At 36.4% G+C, this 19,351-nt stretch overlaps 1 protein-coding gene across 1 annotated transcript in view; it reads left to right on the plus strand.

The window, feature by feature from the left end:
* LOC136715967 (catenin alpha-3) overlaps positions 1-19,351 on the plus strand; it is a 592,813-nt gene that overhangs the window by 562,795 nt on the left and 10,667 nt on the right. Inside the window, exons 14-15 of the mRNA XM_066693394.1 lie at positions 4,475-4,567; positions 15,105-15,286. Coding sequence (XP_066549491.1) covers positions 4,475-4,567; positions 15,105-15,286 — 275 coding nt within the window. The remainder of the gene's footprint in view (positions 1-4,474; positions 4,568-15,104; positions 15,287-19,351) is intronic.

Below are 19,351 nucleotides of genomic sequence, written 5' to 3' on the forward strand. Positions count from 1 at the left end.
AATACTCCATAATACTGAATTGCCAACACTGGAACTAATTTATATGAACAGAAACTAAAATAAATATTATATATAGACTGGCATTCTGAGTAATGGAGCTGCATGGACAGTCATATTAACATATAAATAAGAAAAGGGTTGCTGAGCATATACTATTACTATAAATGAAATTAAAATGGAACAAAGTTCATGTCTTATCATTGTTTTACACTATTTTAAATTCAACATTTTAAGATAAGGCATTCTGTTGCTCAAATTTAATAGACTATTGTTGCCTATTTCTATTCTGTATTTGTATTGCCAGACATCTCCTAGAATTATACACTCACCTAAAGGATTATTAGGAACACCATACTAATACTGTGTTTGACCCCCTTTCGCCTTCAGAACTGCCTTAATTCTAAGTGGCATTGATTCAACAAGGTGCTGAAAGCATTCTTTAGAAATGTTGGCCCATATTGATAGGATAGCATCTTGCAGTTGATGGAGATTTGTGGGATGCACATCCAGGGCACGAAGCTCCCGTTCCACCACATCCCAAAGATGCTCTATTGGGTTGAGATCTGGTGACTGTGGGGGCCAGTTTAGTACAGTGAACTCATTGTCATGTTCAAGAAACCAATTTGAAATGATTTGACCTTTGTGACATGGTGCATTATCCTGCTGGAAGTAGCCATCAGAGGATGGGTACATGGTGGTCATAAAGGGATGGACATGGTCAGAAACAATGCTCAGGTAGGCCGTGGCATTTAAACGATGCCCAATTGGCACTAAGGGGCCTAAAGTGTTCCAAGAAAACATCCCCCACACCATTACACCACCACCACCAGCCTGCACAGTGGTAACAAGGCATGATGGATCCATGTTCTCATTCTGTTTACGCCAAATTCTGACTCTACCATCTGAATGTCTCAACAGAAATCGAGACTCATCAGACCAGGCAACATTTTTCCAGTCTTCAACTGTCCAATTTTGGTGAGCTTGTGCAAATTGTAGCCTCTTTTTCCTATTTGTAGTGGAGATGAGTGGTACCCGGTGGGGTCTTCTGCTGTTGTAGCCCATCCGCCTCAAGGTTGTACCTGTTGTGGCTTCACAAATGCTTTGCTGCATACCTCGGTTGTAACGAGTGGTTATTTCAGTCAAAGTTGCTCTTCTATCAGCTTGAATCAGTCGGCCCATTCTCCTGTGACCTCTAGCATCAACAAGGCATTTTCACCCACAGGACTGCCGCATACTGGATGTTTTTCCCTTTTCACACCATTCTTTGTAAACCCTAGAAATGGTTGTGCGTGAAAATCCCAGTAACTGAGCAGATTGTGAAATACTCAGACCGGCCCGTCTGGCACCAACAACCATGCCACGCTCAAAATTGCTTAAATCACCTTTCTTTCCCATTCAGACATTCAGTTTGGAGTTCAGGAGATTGTGTTGACCAGGACCACACCCCTAAATGCATTGAAGCAACTGCCATGTGATTGGTTGGTTAGATAATTGCATTAATGAGAAATTGAACAGGTGTTCCTAATAATCCTTTAGGTGAGTGTATATAGTAGTGTTTTCTGAATAATTGTATTGACTAATTGTATATACAGTAATATATATATATATATATATATATATATATATATATATATATATATATATATATATTGTTTTTGACATCCTTCCACTTTTAAGAAGTATATGAAGCATACATAACATATCCAAAGCAAAAACAAAGGACCTTCTGCTTCACAATGTTCAATCATTGGTGTTCCCTTCTCTTTCTACATGGGTATTCAGTTCAATAGGTTAAGTTGTCTGAATGTTGTCTTGCTACTAATGCGGCACTCTGGGCATAACTGTGCACTAAATTCTTTAAGCTGGAGGATTAGGCATTATCTTTAATGTAATGTAAACAAATGGTATGTAGTCATTAACTCAGACAGTGCTTTGCGACAGATGTAAGCCTGTAATCTGGTAAGTGGAAGTGCAGGTCTTCCAAATGATTTGCTATGACACTTCTTTTAGTTTAGCCTACTGAATTCATGCGCAAACTTAATTTGAACATGCATGAATCATTTTATATTTTTCCCTTAAAGAAATGTATTTTTAGATCTGAACTACTTAAGAAAGTCTCCTACTTTTCTTCACACGATCATTTGTGCAAGATAAAAGGGTTTTTAAGTGTTGTGTCTTTAAAAATGTTATAATTCATTATACAAACATATTTATTTGATTCAAACTGCAGTAATACCTTAATGCCTTATTTTAGAATGGCACTTAGAAAGGCTGGATTAAATATGTTTGTGCCGCAAAACACATGCAAAAGCATTAGCAGCATTACTGCAAATGGATGTCACCCCGCTAAATGTTTGTGGTAACATCTAAAATTATTTGTGGTACATAACGACCTTGTCACATCCATGGCTCCTTGTGTGTACAGTGAAGATATAGAGTACTTATTGTAACTGAAGTAAAGGTGTACACTGCTCAAAACAAATAATATTGGCACACCCAATATTCATACAAAGAAATGTATCATTCGTGTACTGAGAGAAAATATGTTGATATTACATGGCATGTTATATGAATTATGTTTTAGCATCAATGTGCCAATATATTTTTTTTTTACTTGTTTTAACGTATTTGTGTATTGACTCATTCATCTATTCTGCTCTTGCTTTTGATCATTACACTCTATAATTTTTCATATCTTTAAAATGTTTTCCTTACATATTTTTTCATGGGAGTAGTAATGGGTGCTGGTGGAAAAGTCAGAGGGGAGTGTACTAGAGGTGCTAAGGATTAAATATTAAGTCTCACTCATACTTATGTTAGTCTATGTATATTTATAAGGGGAAAAAAGCTTATTATATAGTCAAGAACCATGTTTTCAAACAAAAGACATTTGGCATTAGTTTGTAAGTATTACATGTAACAGAAAAGGTAGGCTTTGTTCCATTCCATTTTAAAAAGAAACAATGCAGCCACACCAGTGAACAGACTCAGTTTATTCCAGATGGCTTATATCCAACAGAAGGGCAATTTTAATTCAGGCCACTGTGTGTCCGTTTATGTTAGGTAGCCTACATATTCTTGTTAAAATATCAACCTGACAGTATCTCGAGTAAAATTTGGACTGTTATGTTACATCCAGATACCGCTGAGGATTTGTTTAAGCATACATTCTTACACTTCAGCCACATAAAATAAGCACTCGCCACAATCAAGGATTGAATGTTTATTCTAATTTGAGCCACTTTGGAATCGAAATTTGGACTTGTAAGGACAGATTTTCAATAATTGATGCACTTATTGATTGAATATGATTTATTTATGTATTGTACCTGAGCACAGTAGTTAAGCTAATGTTTAACTGGAAGCTGGCGCATGCTGTCACAATTGCATGAGTAATGATGGTGGTGTAGCTTGATTTTCACAATTAATTATGCCTTTCTGTGTAATTGTTATTTTGTAAAACCGCACCAGAAAAGCGTGTCTACTCCTTGTTTGCAGTTCCTGATATTTTAGATTTAATAAGGCTTTTAATTTAATAAAGCTTTTCACATTAGCGGCATGCAATTTTTTATGTATTTAATTGGGCCCTTGGTTTTCAAAAGTCATGTCATTTCTTTCTCCTCTGGATAGCCCTAGATAACAGTACTTTCAAAATCACAGTCTATATGTACCTGCTAAAGTAATTATTTAATTTTGCACAACAATAGATCCACTGTAAAAATTAAATATCAGTGGAGACTTTTTATTTCTTAACCTTCCCTCCCTGCATCCTTCATGATCAGTGCAAGGTTGTCAATGAATCAAGCAACTTAGGGAAACAGTTTAGAAAGCCACTACAGATGTCCCTTTACTTTCACTTATTGAAATTCTAAGCTATATTATAGACAGACGCTATAATTACATGACTTTTTCCCTGGAGAGGGCAGAAGGCCACGCAGTGGTGAGATGAAAAGAAAGTGCATGGCTTGACTCTCAATCCAGAGATTAACGTATAGCTTGGCTGTGTACGTAAAGGGGCTAATAGGCAGGACCAGAGGTTCAAAAACTGCAGCATTAACATCTAAAGTCCATTAACTAAATCTATAAAAGCCTCTAAGGGTGGTGTCACTTACCCTAAGGAGATGCTTTAACATAAGTATTTTATCTGTCTGATGAAAGGGAGAAGATTCTAAATTGAATTGGTATCAGTTCATGCCTAATTAAATTCAGGACCTTGTGAAATGTTCTGAACTCTCCACCACTGCAGTGACAGCATTATAAAAAACAATAGCAATGGGAAACTAATAAGATATGTGTGTGTGCGTGTGTGCATATATATATATATATATATATATATATATATATATTTTTTTATTTTTTAAGAAAGGTATGTGGCAATATGTAATCAGCATGAGATGTTTCATATTTTTGTGTTTCATATTTCCTAACAGACATTTCTTAAATATAACTTTAATAAACCTATTTTATTTCATAGACCCCAGAGGAGCTGGAGGACCTGTCTGATTTAGAAGAGGATTACGAGAGTCGAAGCCGCACTAGTGTCCAGACAGATGCGAAGACGGACAGGGTATGGATGTCTTAAATCTATATAAACAAGGGTGACAGAGATATGTGAATTATGTATTATGTATTGTATCATAAAGGTATTTTGTCAAAAGGAAAAATGAAAAAAGGCTGACCTGATGGGGTTAATACATGATATGTTCCTGCCCTTCCAAAGTGATACACAATGCATTGCCAACTATTGTATGAACTTTCAGGGATTGTCTGGGAACTGGGAGACAATTTGTTGCAATCAGAAAAGCTGCTTTCTGAAAAGGGTTTGTGTTTTTAAAACATGGATTTTCTTGCACATGATTTAATATCTGATATTTATGTTGACCCAGTGTATGACTTAATTTGAATATACAATAATAGCAAGAACATTGCAATAACAAACCATAATACATTTTTATGTACATATTAAAACAATATTATGTATTGTGTTTGACAAACAGTGAGAGACATATATAAATAACTACCACAATTAATAATAGATAGATGATTCAGCAAAATACTGGTTTGGCTGCTGGTAGCATTTTTACATTTTGGAAAGAAGAAAATAAACATAGTGTTCTGAGTAAAAGATAGTGATTAATTTGCAAATGGCAAATAACAGATTCAATTTTGATTTAATCTGACCCTCAGTTTGAAGATGGTACAGATCCTACTGGAGTAATCTGGAAATATAAATAATACCACTTTCAAAGCAATACTAATATTTTATGAAGCAAGCAAAAGCATACTCATATAGTAACAAGGGCAGCAAATGAGGCAGAGTTGATCTTTGCTCTTTTGCTTAGTGTTTTTTAATAACTCAGTTATTGTTTCTCACCTTCTTTGTTCCTCAAGTAAGTTGCTTGTAATAGGGATATCTGTACCAAAACTATTATTTGTTTTACTAATTGTCTAACATATTACAATTAAAACATACATTAAGTATCTTGCTATTGAACAAAAAATACAGAATTTGACTGCATTTAGAATATAAATGTAGGAAATGTGATTATAACATTAATATTGATGCTATTTGTGTTTATGTGCTATGACATCTTATATATATAGTTTTACATTGTATAAGCTTACTTTGAGTGTTATTGCATGTATGGGTTTGATATAGGGGAAAAAGACAAATGTCTGGTGGGCCCTCTGTAGAAAGTATTAGCTCAGTAGTGAAAAATAAAAGAAGGTGCAAAACCCCTAGGTACATATTGAGTGCTACAAAAAAATAATAATGTTATACTCGTATATGCATATAATTCATATCATTATAGGAATGTTGTCATAATAACAGACATAATGGGACATAAGATAACCGAAAAAAAAACCAACAACAACCACAGTAGTTTAATTTTATTTACACTTTTTAATTATTCAAAAGCACTTCAACTGTATGCCAAATAATACAGATAATATGTTGGTGTATAACAGTCTCTTGGGTTGGAAAAACATAATTAATAATAATAATAAAAAAATTATCAGTATCATAATTGGAGGGGAAATTTGCTATTTTTCATTGCAGTATCCTCAGGCTTATTCTTCAGGGTACCAACAATTTTGGTAAATTACATAATGAAATCATTGCAGACCCGGCATACAATTTGTTACCTAAAGATCAGTAGCCATTTTATATTATTTCCAGAGCTTTAAAGAAAAGTTATTGTGTATTTAGTTGTAATGTACAATAGCATATAGAAGCAAATTGTGTGTTTTAAATAACTAGTGTAAAACACATGCAATATATGCAATTTAGAGCAGAGAGCTTGATGTTTGTATAAATTGGTTAATTAATGTTGTGCTTACTGTATATATTATGCAAGTCAAAGAGCAATGATTTTAGTACTTTAATTATCAATATAATAAGAAAATAAACCCCAGGATTAATGCCTTGATAGTTAGTGTACAAAGGAAATGTGTGCAAAACTGCTTTGAGTGTACCAGGGGAAAATAGCATGGGGGAAGGAATGTGTTAACCATCCACCTGCTGTATTCAATACAATGTTATTATTTTAAAGCATGCATGTGCAGAGAAGAGAAAAACAAAACCCTTGGGAAAAAGCTCTGGGGGTCCAAGGCTTGCATCTGCCCCCCTCTGGGCACTAAATTATTAGATAATTAGCTGCGATAACATATTTAACATTGTGGCATAATAAAGTTCATAGGTGGAAAAGACCAGCATCCTGGATTTTGATGATGTTGCTAAGTATGGTATTTAAGCAGCTGTTGTAGCCAGGGGTTAAATTGGAATTGTGGAGTTGAGGGAGCCCTATTTGGGCGGGGTGAGTCAGGGCAGAATTTGGGACATCGGTTATAAATTACCATATAAAAGCACTAGATAGTTGTTTATGATTCAGAAAAAGTGAGTGAAATAAAATGTAGGGAACTCCAGGGATATCATCGCTTTGGATATTTTTTCAGGACATTAACCCCTAAATGCATGGTTTTGGTACACTTTGAGACATTTAGGCGGGCAAAATGCATATCAGCTAGGACTGTCAGTCGTCTAAAATATTTGATCGGTTAATCAATGGGCATTAGTTGATTAATCGGTAGATTAATCGGGCACTTATTAAAATAAGTGTAACAGTCTTTAAGTCTTTGAACAGAAAACCTTTCCATTGTCTTAAATGTTTCCTTCCGAATCCAGTTTGAATCCAAAGCTACACTGTAGTTTTCCCATTAGCAGCTTGTAACCCTCCAGTTTGTGCATGGATACTGTACTGTAGCTCTCGTGATGTGATATGTTGCGTGATTCACCTATAGTTTCACACTAGAAGCGTGGAGCTGGTCATTTGACTGATTTAATTTAATGTAGTTCGAAATGTCGGTGCTTCTAGTATTAACCGTATAATCGAGTCATTATCATGAAAAGAATCTGAAAATCTGCTCGATTAATTAGAGAAAATATTGATCGTTGATCAATTCATTAGTTGAATAAAAGACTCGATCGAGGCAGTCCTAATATCAACCATGCAGTTTTGCACATTGTTCTCTCAAATACTGCCTTATAAGTATCTTATACTTGCATACTACTTTTAGTAGTATGATGTTTTGAATCCATAGCTACCAAAAACATTGAGGTTCATAGAAAAAGCATATTGTTTAAAATCTACAAGCTTTGATTTGCTTTGTGAATTACACTGTGTATGAAGGTATTGGTGTATTTCTCTAAGGTGCTCATTGAACCCCAATGAAACAAAATAAACAGCTTCTGTATTGAGTTGCTCGAACAATATACAGACAAAATAAATATTTGTTGATTAAAATTCCATTAATAGAAAGTAGTGTACATCTCTGGATTACAGAAAAAAACTTGGCGTTTAGAGTAACTCAGCATCATGAGAACTGAGAAGCTCAGTTTTATTTTGTTTTGTTGGTGTTCCATGAGTACCTTATTACAGAAGATCAGTTTTATTTTGCTTTTGTCTGTGTGTGTAAGTGCTTAATTACACTGCAAAGGAATCAGTATCTCTCTCTCAGTTGCACTTTTGGTGTGTTTATTGCTGTGCGAGTTAAGTGGGAGAAAAGCATATTCTATCTGTCTTTCTAGCAATGTAAATGTAATCAATACATGTTTATTTTGTCTGTATTTAATTTACAAGTGATCAATACAGAAGCAGCTTTATTCTGTTTTTTGGGGGATTCACAGAGCCCCTTATTACAGGAGAGAAACACTGATACTGCCACATGCAGTGTAACTCAGCACTCGCATAAAGCAACACAGAAGTCAAAACAAAGTAAAACAAAATCAAAGCACAGATCAAAATCATCCTCACAGAAATGTTCGCTTTCTTTTCCTTTCCTCATTCATGGAGCTAACCCTCCAAATATTAATCAGTGGTATACTGAACTCTTTAAAATCCTTCCTCTAGAGAGACTAAATGCAGTTTTGAAAGAGGATGATGAATAATTCCTGTCCATCTGGTGTGCCTTACTGCAGAGGGGCGCTAGGGGGTCCGCAGAAAGCTAAGACTAAGGTTCTATGTTCTCCATTTTTCCTTTTATTAATGTAGTATAATGAGGCAGTTGCGGCATTTTGTATATGTATTATTTGTGAGATGCATAATGTAAGACTACCTCACACACACTATTGTAGTGACCCGGGTTCCAGCCATGACAGGGACTCAAACCCCATTCTCCCGCGCCACAATGGAGCGATCTTACCGCATCACTAAAAGGACTAGGCCTCTTAGCAAGGCTTGAGATCACTACTCTATCATGGCATCCAGTAACAGAGAAGACCCTCTTCTCTGAGACTTGCTGGTGCTCTCTACCCACTCAGAATCAAATTACCAATATCGTTTAAATGTTTAAACACAACACAAGGTCTGAAATGCTGTGATGATAGTGTTAGTGGGGTATCCTGATCAATTAAGTTGGAGATTCAGATGCATGTATTATGGACAGGAGTTTTTTTTTTTCTGGTCGTTTGTTTTTTCTCAATCCTGCTGTATTGTTATGTTGGATGTATTTTGATAAGAGCATTTTTAGCTCTGAGCTGAAGCACTGATCTAAAGAAGACCTCTCCCCCCCAAAGTTATCAGATTTCCTTAAAGCGTGGGACTGGTTTACATCAAAGTGACAGTCTTCGGAGGATGGCACCGAGAATAGGCCAAATAGTTTGGAATCCTGCTGTGAGATGTCTGGGGAAGGGGGTAGGTAATAAAAACTCTTTTAAATGGACGAGAGCCGAAATCCAAACACAGAGCTACGAACCCGGGCCAACTGGCATTTCCAAAAGATGGCATGGATTGACATCAGTCATAAATCAAGCCCCCCTCCAATAGGACCCTGGGGGCTGAAACCGAAATTCAATCTCAAAAACTCAAGAACCAATCACCTATTGATCTGACAGGCGTATAAAGGACAGTGCATGGTCTCTCTCTCTCTCTCTCTCTCTCTCTCTCTCTCTCTCTCTCTCTCTCTCTCTCTCTCTCTCTCTCTCTCTCTCTCTCTCTCTCTCTCTCTCTCTCTCTCTCTCTCTCTCTCTCTCTCTCTCTCTCTCTCTCTCTCTCTCTCTCTCTCTCTCTCTCACCTGAACCAGCAACTCGCTGCCACAGCTCAACCTGTAGCTCTGTTGCCAGAACCGGAACCAGAAACCAACTAAGTCTTTGCCGGCAACAGAAGAGTTAAACTGGGAGAAGCAGATTGAGCCGTATGAAGAATTCTTTTAAAGGACTTTATTAAATAAAGAACTTTACAGACTGCGCATGCCCACCTGTACCCACCTGATCAGTGGAGTTTTACAGCTGGACAATTGTCGACTAGTCGACTGTATTCGAAAGTTGACCCTTGGAACCGAACAGGGTCCTGCTTTCCTCAAAGACTTTGTCTTCAAGTAACTACGGTGGAAAAACCCTGCTTGCCAAGAAGATTTTGTGCACAACCTTGGAGCCTTCAAACCAGTGAAAAATCTGTTTGGAAAAGACTGTTTCACGAAACCCCAACTTCCAGGTGCATCGACTGAGTGGAAGTTCTTGGACAAAGCCGAACCGGACTGCCTTTGTTCCAAACCACACAGACCTCATACCGTGTGCTGTTATCAGAGCCCGAAGACAGAGAGGCCTCTCTGCGACGAAGTTCAGATAAGTTTGGAGTTCATCATTCATGACATTTGAGAAATCAATTAGAAATGTTAATCTGTGATTCATAACTCTAGAATGTGTAATATCATTTAGTTTTGCTTAAATATAAATGTGTATTGCATTAAACTGTTTTGTTGATAATTTTAGAAATAAAATCTGTCAACGCCGAGAAATATTTTCTCATTCCTGTTTAACTGTTTAGTCTGAAATTGACACATGTTAATAGACATTAGATTATTGGTGGCCCTGCCTATCCTTAATCATTGAATAATAATCAGTTAAGGGAAATTGTGGTAACAAGTAATGATAGGATCTTTCTCGGCACCTAAACGTATATATAACAAGAAGTTACCTGACATAAATACTAACCTGCGTAGTTATTTAATGTCTGACTAACAATACTAATGAGAGACTCACCTTCGTCTTACTAACCGGTATTGTAGTCAATGTGTTTATAACCTTTTTTGTTTAACGATTTGTGTGATATCATATGTGATCCCATGGTCTTTGATTTGGTCACGGAAGTGATTTGTCTTTGATTTGTTGATCTAGAGTTGAATTTTAATTAGTTTTTCCCTTTTGTATAATTAGTGTAGTGCTACATTTAGTCTTTGTTTTTAATAAATTTGACAATTTATATCTTTGGAATTGGTGTCTGCATCCAATTATTACAGAAATTGAGTTCTACAAGATTCCAGGATTCGTGATAAGGTGATACTATAAATTCACTTCTTTAATTGAAATTTATAAGTGTACCTTACGCTACACTGCACAGTAAAAATAATCTTCAATACAATTAAATTGTTATTACACCATGAATATTACACTAAGTGCTGTGAAAATGTGCATCAAGACAATAAGAAAAGTAATCATTTATTTTCTTACTTTGAATCCTTTGAAGCAGTTTACATAAATGCCTCTGTAAGGTGCAATGAGGATCTTCTAAGTAGCAGAATACTCCCTGATCACTTCAAGGGTGATGCAATATATCAATTACAATTAGGCTCATCATAATCAACAAAGAAAATTATTTAATTAAGTTATAATCTGAAGTGGGAAGGCTGGTGTAACACATACTGATTAGGTGCTAATAAGAAATTACTGAAAAACTAGCAATGAAACCTCACAGCTGGTATACACCACATCTGAAATTGAAGCTCAGCTCAAGTGATTAAAATGACAGGTGTTTCATGGCTACCTCAAGGAAAAACAACCCATGGCTTTGGCATTAAATTACACAGTGATGTTAACCTAAAACAAATACTCTCTTTATAGTGTACTAATACAAACCTATATATAAATAGTATCTGAACTTCTGTGTTTGATAGAACATCAAATATTATATTCTGAACTGTGTTCTTAACAAAACAAGCCTATTTGCAGAAAAATTTGAAAAAAATAGTCTGAAAGCTGAGTTTATTGGCTCAATTATTCATAATTAAAAAAAACAAAACTGAATGCATATGATGACACTATTGACTATAAACACTTTACAGGGAAGTACAATTAGAAGTGATGCGACAAGTGTAGGTCCTGGGGTAATCTCATATTCTGAACAAGACCTACTTGTTAATATAGAAAGCAAAAATGTCAGCCCTTGTGCCAAATAACCTTTGACATCAGAAATATAAACTGTTCAAACAGAGAGCTTAACTCACATTTACATCCCTTGTTACAAAGCAGTGTACTAAAAGTATACTTGGGTCAAAATAGTATACTAAAAGTAGGCCTATTCTCCCCCGGGAACAGCATAGTGACATGTAACACGAAAACCCTGAGATTGACACAGCCTTGTAGTCAATAAACTCAGCTTTCAAACAATATGCAGATTCGGCGGTTATCCAATAGCATCTCTGCACAAGAGAAATGCGTAAACAAGCCGTACAGTGTCGTTGTGTGCGCCGATACAGTCACAGACCGCCTGGTGATTCATAAAGCTGCAACGCGGCCACAGTCTCATTTTTGGAAGGACTGGATCCAGTGGTGGATTTATAAGTAGTATCATTTTGTTATTTGTATTATTTCATCTACAGTTTTGTTTGGCCACTTGGGTATGTGTTTGGACAGCATCTAGAACCCTCTCACAAAAGCCCTGGTACAGTGGGTTCTGTTTGTCCTATCACCACACAAATTGGTACAGCTGTTGTCAATACGCCATTGAAGGGATATGTCGAGCTTCAGTGGGCTATACATAGAGGTGCCTTCTTTAGGTGATGTGAAACATTGCTTTGCATATTGAAACAACAGGCAGAAAAACCTTCTATCTTCTATGATATAATGAAGAATGTAAATATCGTAGGCATTTGAGTATATATTATTATGTGATGCTCTGCAGACAAGGAGTCATATGCATTGGTTATGGGAAGCTTTAGGATTGTAATGTATTGCACTCTATTAACAGTTCTTTGTGAAGTGGTTTCTTTTTTCTGAATAACCACTTCTACATGGTGTTTTATTCCTTAATTTGAAACTAATACAGAACCTCCGTATATTACGGCTATTCATTAACACATTTAACACCTCAGTAGGCATATCATAGCATAATACACACTGACTGTAATCATATTAGGCTTGCAGTTAATATACAACAGACTCACAAAGTTTCATCCATGTTGTTTACTGCTGTCAGACATTGTAAAGACTGCTGAAAGAACAATGGGTCTTGCTAGTAATACATTACATTATATTTTTTACCTGACAGTGAAAATATTTTTCAGAATGTATGCAAGTTATTACTTGCATTCATGTATCTATATCATGGTGGCAAACAAAATGTCAGAAGGTGATAAATATAATTGGCAACTTTTCTACAGTCTATGCTAAAATCAAAAATTCACTATTTCCATGTAGTGAATAGAAGATCTATTAACACAGCTAATGAAAAGGGCCAAAATGTTTATGAAACATAATAAACTTGCTAATAGGATATAATCATACAGAAACAGACCTTAATTTGCCGAGGGATTGTGTTTATGTTGCTGGACAATGTTGTGTAGTAGACTATTAAACTTAAACTCTGGACTAGTGATTATGCTAGTTATGTTATAGGCTATATAATTCATAGAAATGTACACATTTACAATAATAATAATTATAATACTATCAATAATAATAATAATAATAATAATAATAATAATAATAATAATAATAATTAAAAAACCAACAATAATAAAGTTTATGTGATTCTTGATGTTATTCACATTAAGGTCATAATACGTCTAAGTCTCAACTTCAGAGCAAAATTCCTATGTTTGGGCTTTAGACAAAACATGACACGAAACATAACTTTAATCTATCAAGCCATCACTCAATAGCATTGCACATCCCCCGGGAACATCTTTAACCTGCCCCTAGTCTCAGGGATTAAATACACTCACACACTGACTTGTTCCTCCTCCCTTCACCTCTTATGCCCTCTCTTTATACTCCTCCCAACTGCATCGCCATTAACCCTTTATTGGGTGCGTTGGCACACTACAATATTCAAACATTGTCAATTTCTGTTAACAAGAGAAAAAGATCAATGTGATTGTCATGTGATGTTCCGTCTAAAAAAAAGAACAGAAATCCATGGATCTATGGAAAATTCACATCCCTGTGTTATCCACCGTCGCAGTGATATTTGTTCTGCCATTGCAAGTTTTTACAGATGAAAATCTTGGAACTTACAACCGAGTGGCTGTCTGAAATTGTATAAAATATACACTCACCTAAAGGATTATTAGGAACACCTGTTCAGTTTCTCATTAATGCAATTATCTAACCAACCAATCACATGGCAGTTGCTTCAATGCATTTAGGGGTGTGGTCCTGGTCAAGACAATCTCCTGAACTCCAAACTGAATGTCTGAATGGGAAAGAAAGGTGATTTAAGCAATTTTGAGCGTGGCATGGTTGTTGGTGCCAGACGGGCCGGTCTGAGTATTTCACAATCTGCTCAGTTACTGGGATTTTCACGCACAACCATTTCTAGGGTTTACAAAGAATGGTGTGAAAAGGGAAAAACATCCAGTATGCGGCAGTCCTGTGGGGGCGAAAATGCCTTGTTGATGCTAGAGGTCAGAGGAGAATGGGCCGACTGATTCAAGCTGATAGAAGAGCAACTTTGACTGAAATAACCACTCGTTACAACCGAGGTATGCAGCAAAGCATTTGTGAAGCCACAACACGTACAACCTTGAGGCGGATGGGCTACAACAGCAGAAGACCCCACCGGGTACCACTCATCTCCACTACAAATAGGAAAAAGAGGCTACAATTTGCACAAGCTCACCAAAATTGGACAGTTGAAGACTGGAAAAATGTTGCCTGGTCTGATGAGTCTCGATTTCTGTTGAGACATTCAGATGGTAGAGTCAGAATTTGGCGTAAACAGAATGAGAACATGGATCCATCATGCCTTGTTACCACTGTGCAGGCTGCTGGTGGTGGTGTAATGATGTGGGGGATGTTTTCTTGGCACACTTTAGGCCCCTTAGTGCCAATTGGGCATCGTTTAAATGCCACGACCTACCTGAGCATTGTTTCTGACCATGTCCATCCCTTTATGACCACCATGTACCCATCCTCTGATGGCTACTTCCAGCAGGATAATGCACCATGTCACAAAGGTCGAATCATTTCGAATTGGTTTCTTGAACATGACAATGAGGTGAGTGTACTACACTGGCCCCCACAGTCACCAGATCTCAACCCAATAGAGCATCTTTGGGATGTGGTGGAACGGGAGCTTCGTGCCCTGGATGTGCATCCCACAAATCTCCATCAACTGCAAGATGCTATCCTATCAATATGGGCCAACATTTCTAAAGAATGCTTTCAGCACCTTGTTGAATCAATGCCACGTAGAATTAAGGCAGTTCTGAAGGCGAAAGGGGGTCAAACACAGTATTAGTATGGTGTTCCTAATAATCCTTTAGGTGAGTGTATATATATATATGTTTTTTTTTTTGTTTTTTTTTTTGTATTTCCTCTTTCTAGGCCAAGATGTCACAGTTACCAGAATCCGAAAAGATAAAGATAGCAGAACAAGTGGCAGATTTTAAAAAGGTGAAGAGTAGACTGGATGCTGAGATTGAAATCTGGGATGACACAAGCAATGATATTATTGTCCTGGCTAAGAAGATGTGTATGATTATGATGGAGATGACTGACTTCACCAGGTAAGTAGGCTTATTATTATTATTATGAATGTAAATACATTGCTGTAATATCATTCATAAGGAACACAAAGCATTGCTTTATTCATATGGAATACACATATTATTTAATTTATATTAAACTGTTATACAGTTTTCATATCGTAAGTCAGAATATACATATTTTTGCAGTTAAGCTGGAGTATGTTTACATTTGCAAAGATGACTGAATGCACAAATTTACAACACATTTACAAGATTAACAGTTTTAAATTAATACAAAGCAGATTTGTCTTGTTGGAATGGACATTAGGCTTTATTCTGAGATTACATTTGTGTGTGTGTGTGTGTGTGTGTGTGTGTGTGCGCATCAGAGTGTTTTTGTAAACAAAACACTTAATCTACAGAACAAAGTTAAGAATGCACAGCATAAGTACTGGTTTTATAGTACACATAGCCAACATAATTTCTGCTGCTGCTGGCTCAGTAATTGAAAGGTATGTCAGGAGAGGTTGATAGCCTTCTGTTCACATACATCACCCAAGAATAATATTTCTCCAAATAGTAGAGGCAAACAATATGTGGAGGCATGTCTCTAATCTATTTCTGATGTATGCTTTATCTTAGAAATAGTCCCACAGCAAAAAAAAAAAACAAACAAGTATAAGTCTTGCATTGTTTCTATTTATTTGAATTTCCTTGATTTTATATTTTTTCAAGATGGTATCCTTGGTACAGTTTTCTAATAGTTATTAGTAATAATACAGTTAATACTTTTAGAAAAACACATTTTTTCAAAATTGTATTGACTATTGTACAGACTATTTTGTGACTAATTGTACAGACTGTTTTGGACAATTTAACAGAATAGAAACTCATCTCTTTTTACATATACATTCAGCTCTGTTGATTAGAGGATGTGTATGATTAAATTGTAAATAAAAACAAATAGTTTTATAAAAATGAAAATAACCTTTATTGAATAAATGTAGTTATCACCTACATACAAGATTAGTTTCAGTATATTATATATTTCAAAATATAATACATTAATAAATGATTTAATGCATTATTGCTAACTCATTTAAGTGTTGATCTTATAGGTCGAGCTTTTGTTAAGCAAAATTAAATAGACTTAATAAAACTGATTATTTCTCCTGTGGAATATATGTATTTAAGAAAGTATGATCAACTGTGCATTGTGGTTGTACAGTTTAATCTATTGCAATGCCCAATTATATGCTGTTTCAGTCTTGTGAAAGGACAATGTATATGTCTCTTTATATCTGTACACTGTGGGGGGGAAGCAACAAAATATGTACAAGGAGACTGTGGTTTTCAATTGATATTATAATATGTTTTTAGTATGTTAATAGTGCTGAACTGCAAATTAAACAAACTGAAATAATTAATAAACAATCAGACAATAATATAACTTACATATCAATACTAACAGAGGAATATGAGTTAAAGAGTCAACTCCAGGCATAGTACATTTGTATATTTGCTATTCATTAAAAATTGAGACCCAGTCCATGGGGAAGCAAATATAGCAAAATCTTAACACTACTAAGGAATTGAAGTAGATAGTATTAATAATTACATTTGCATGATTTAGTGCTCAGAACCCATTTAGCAGGCACAGGTGTCAGTCAGCAGTGAATCAATCCTATGGCTAAAAGCATTCTAAGAAAGGAATCAATTTAAGTTTAAATATTGCAGTAATTCATTCTAGTCACTAGCTGATGCAAATTGAAATCAATCAATCAATCAATCAATTTTTATTTGTATAGCGCCCTTCGCAGGGTAGCCACAGAGTGCTTTACAGACTGGTAAACATACAACAAACATACAGTAAAATAAAATACATAAATACAATAAAATAAAAATACATGATCTAGAATAAAATGAGTGAACATTTAAGTTAATAAACCATTTAGTCATGGAGGAGAGAAAAACAAAAAAACTCCTATGGATGGCATGCAGGAGAAAATGAATCTGGGGGTCCACGGCTTAGGGCCTAGGCCTAATGGTTGCCTCCCCTCCAGGCAGTATAGTTATTACAGCAGCAAGGAGATCAGAAAGTTCTTTATCGGTGCTGCTGGCTGTGGTCTTCCCTCTGGAGGAGGCCTCTCGCTGGCCATCGGGGGTGGGGGGGTTGGACCATCAATAGACTTTGGGTTGCGATGACTCTTCAGGCCTTGGTGAGGTGCTTCTGGGGTGGGTTGTGCCTCATCAGACTTCAATGGTGGGGGACGAGGTGCCTCGTTGGACCCTTGGAGGGGGCTGTTGCTGGAAGACAAGAAGGCAGTTGTGCTTAGATACTGGTCATGCAGTGCAGGACATTTCCAAAGACAGTTGTGCAGTTGCATGTCCATGACACACTGGCGGCACTATGGGCTAGAAAAACAGAGACTAAACAGATGAGTCTTCAGCCGTGATTTAAAGGCTAAGACAGAGGGGGCATCTCTTACATTGGCTGGAAGATCATTCCACAGCTTCGGGACCTATAACTGAATTCTCTACCACCTGCGGTTTTCTTGTGTATTTTAGGGAGCGCTAAGTAACCGGCTTCCTGTGATCACAATGGCAGACCTGGAGTGTATTCGATAAGGAGATCTTTTAGGTAGGGAGGTGCCAGTCCCTTTAGTGCTTTAAATGTTAATAAAAGCACTTTAAAGTCTATCCTGTAGTGCATGGGCAGCCAGTGAAGAGAAGCCAATACTGGAGTGATGTGTTCATGTTTTTTTGTTTTTGTTAGGATTCTTGCAGCAGCATTTTAGACTAACTGAAGTGCAGAAATAGCTCTGTTTGTGCTGCCTGACAGAATGGCATTACAGTAATCCAATCTAGATGTAACAAATGCGTGTATCAATTTCTCAGTGTCCTGTAACAAGAGAAATTGTCTTAGTCGAGATCTTCCTTCCTCCAGCTTAGAAACATTGCTAGACATATTCTGAATGTGTGATTCAAAGGATAGATTATGATCACAGATGACACCCAGGTTTCATGCCATCTCCTTAGGGCAGAAATTTAAGTTATCATTACTCAGTTTTGTTAGTGCATGATGAACAGTTCGATTTTTGTCTCCTAAAATTATGACTTCTGTTTTGTCAGAATTAAGCATACGATTTTTTTTTTGTCATCCATGTTTTAATCTCAGACAGACAGCAGATTAGTTTTTCTAGGTCTATGGTATTGTTAGGATTTACTGACAGATATAATTGTGTGTCATCTGCGTAACTGTGAAAGTTAATATTATGTCGTCGAATGATATCACCTAAAGGGAGCGTGTATAATGAAAAAAGTATAGGTCCGAGGACTGAGCCCTGTGGGACTCCGTACTTAACCTCAGTTAAATTTGAGTGGTTCTCGTTAATCTGTACATATTGGAGTCTGTTTGACAGATATTATTTAAACCATGACAGCACATTGCCAATACGGTTTTCTGGGCGGTGTATCAAGATTTTGTGGTCGATTGTGTCAAAAGCCGCACTTAAGTCTAATAAAATAATAACACTGGCGTGCCCTACGTCGGAGGACTGAAACACGTAATTCAATACTTTTAACAGGGCCGTTTCTGTACTATGGCCGGAACGGAAGCCTGATTGAAATTCTTCATAAAGATGATTATCGGTTAAAAAAGCTTGCAGTTGGTTTGCAACTACTTTCTCTAGAACCTTAGAAAGGAAGGGAAGATTTGAGATAGGTCGATAGTGTTTAAGTTGGTTAGGGTCGGCACTGGATTTCTTAAGAAGTGGTTAAATTACAGCTATTTTAAACGATTCAGGAAAGATCCTGAGGATAAAGAGACATTAATAATATTGTGTATTCTGTGAATAATTAATGGCAGAGATTGTTTTAGCAGTTGAGTGGGTATAGGGTCTAGTGCGCAGGTTGTTGTTTTCATTTTAGTAATTAAGGAGACCAATTCCTGGTGATTTACTACGTTAAACGAGTCCAAGGTAGACAGGGGCTGTGAAGGACTGCATGTGTCAGCTATAGTATCTGTGTATGTTTCCTGTTCTATCTGTTTTCTAATGCTGTTAACTTTGCTATTGAAATGATCCATTAAGTCACTACAGGTGA

The sequence above is a fragment of the Amia ocellicauda genome, chromosome 20 (genome assembly GCF_036373705.1).
Source record: "Amia ocellicauda isolate fAmiCal2 chromosome 20, fAmiCal2.hap1, whole genome shotgun sequence".
NCBI lineage: Eukaryota > Metazoa > Chordata > Actinopteri > Amiiformes > Amiidae > Amia > Amia ocellicauda.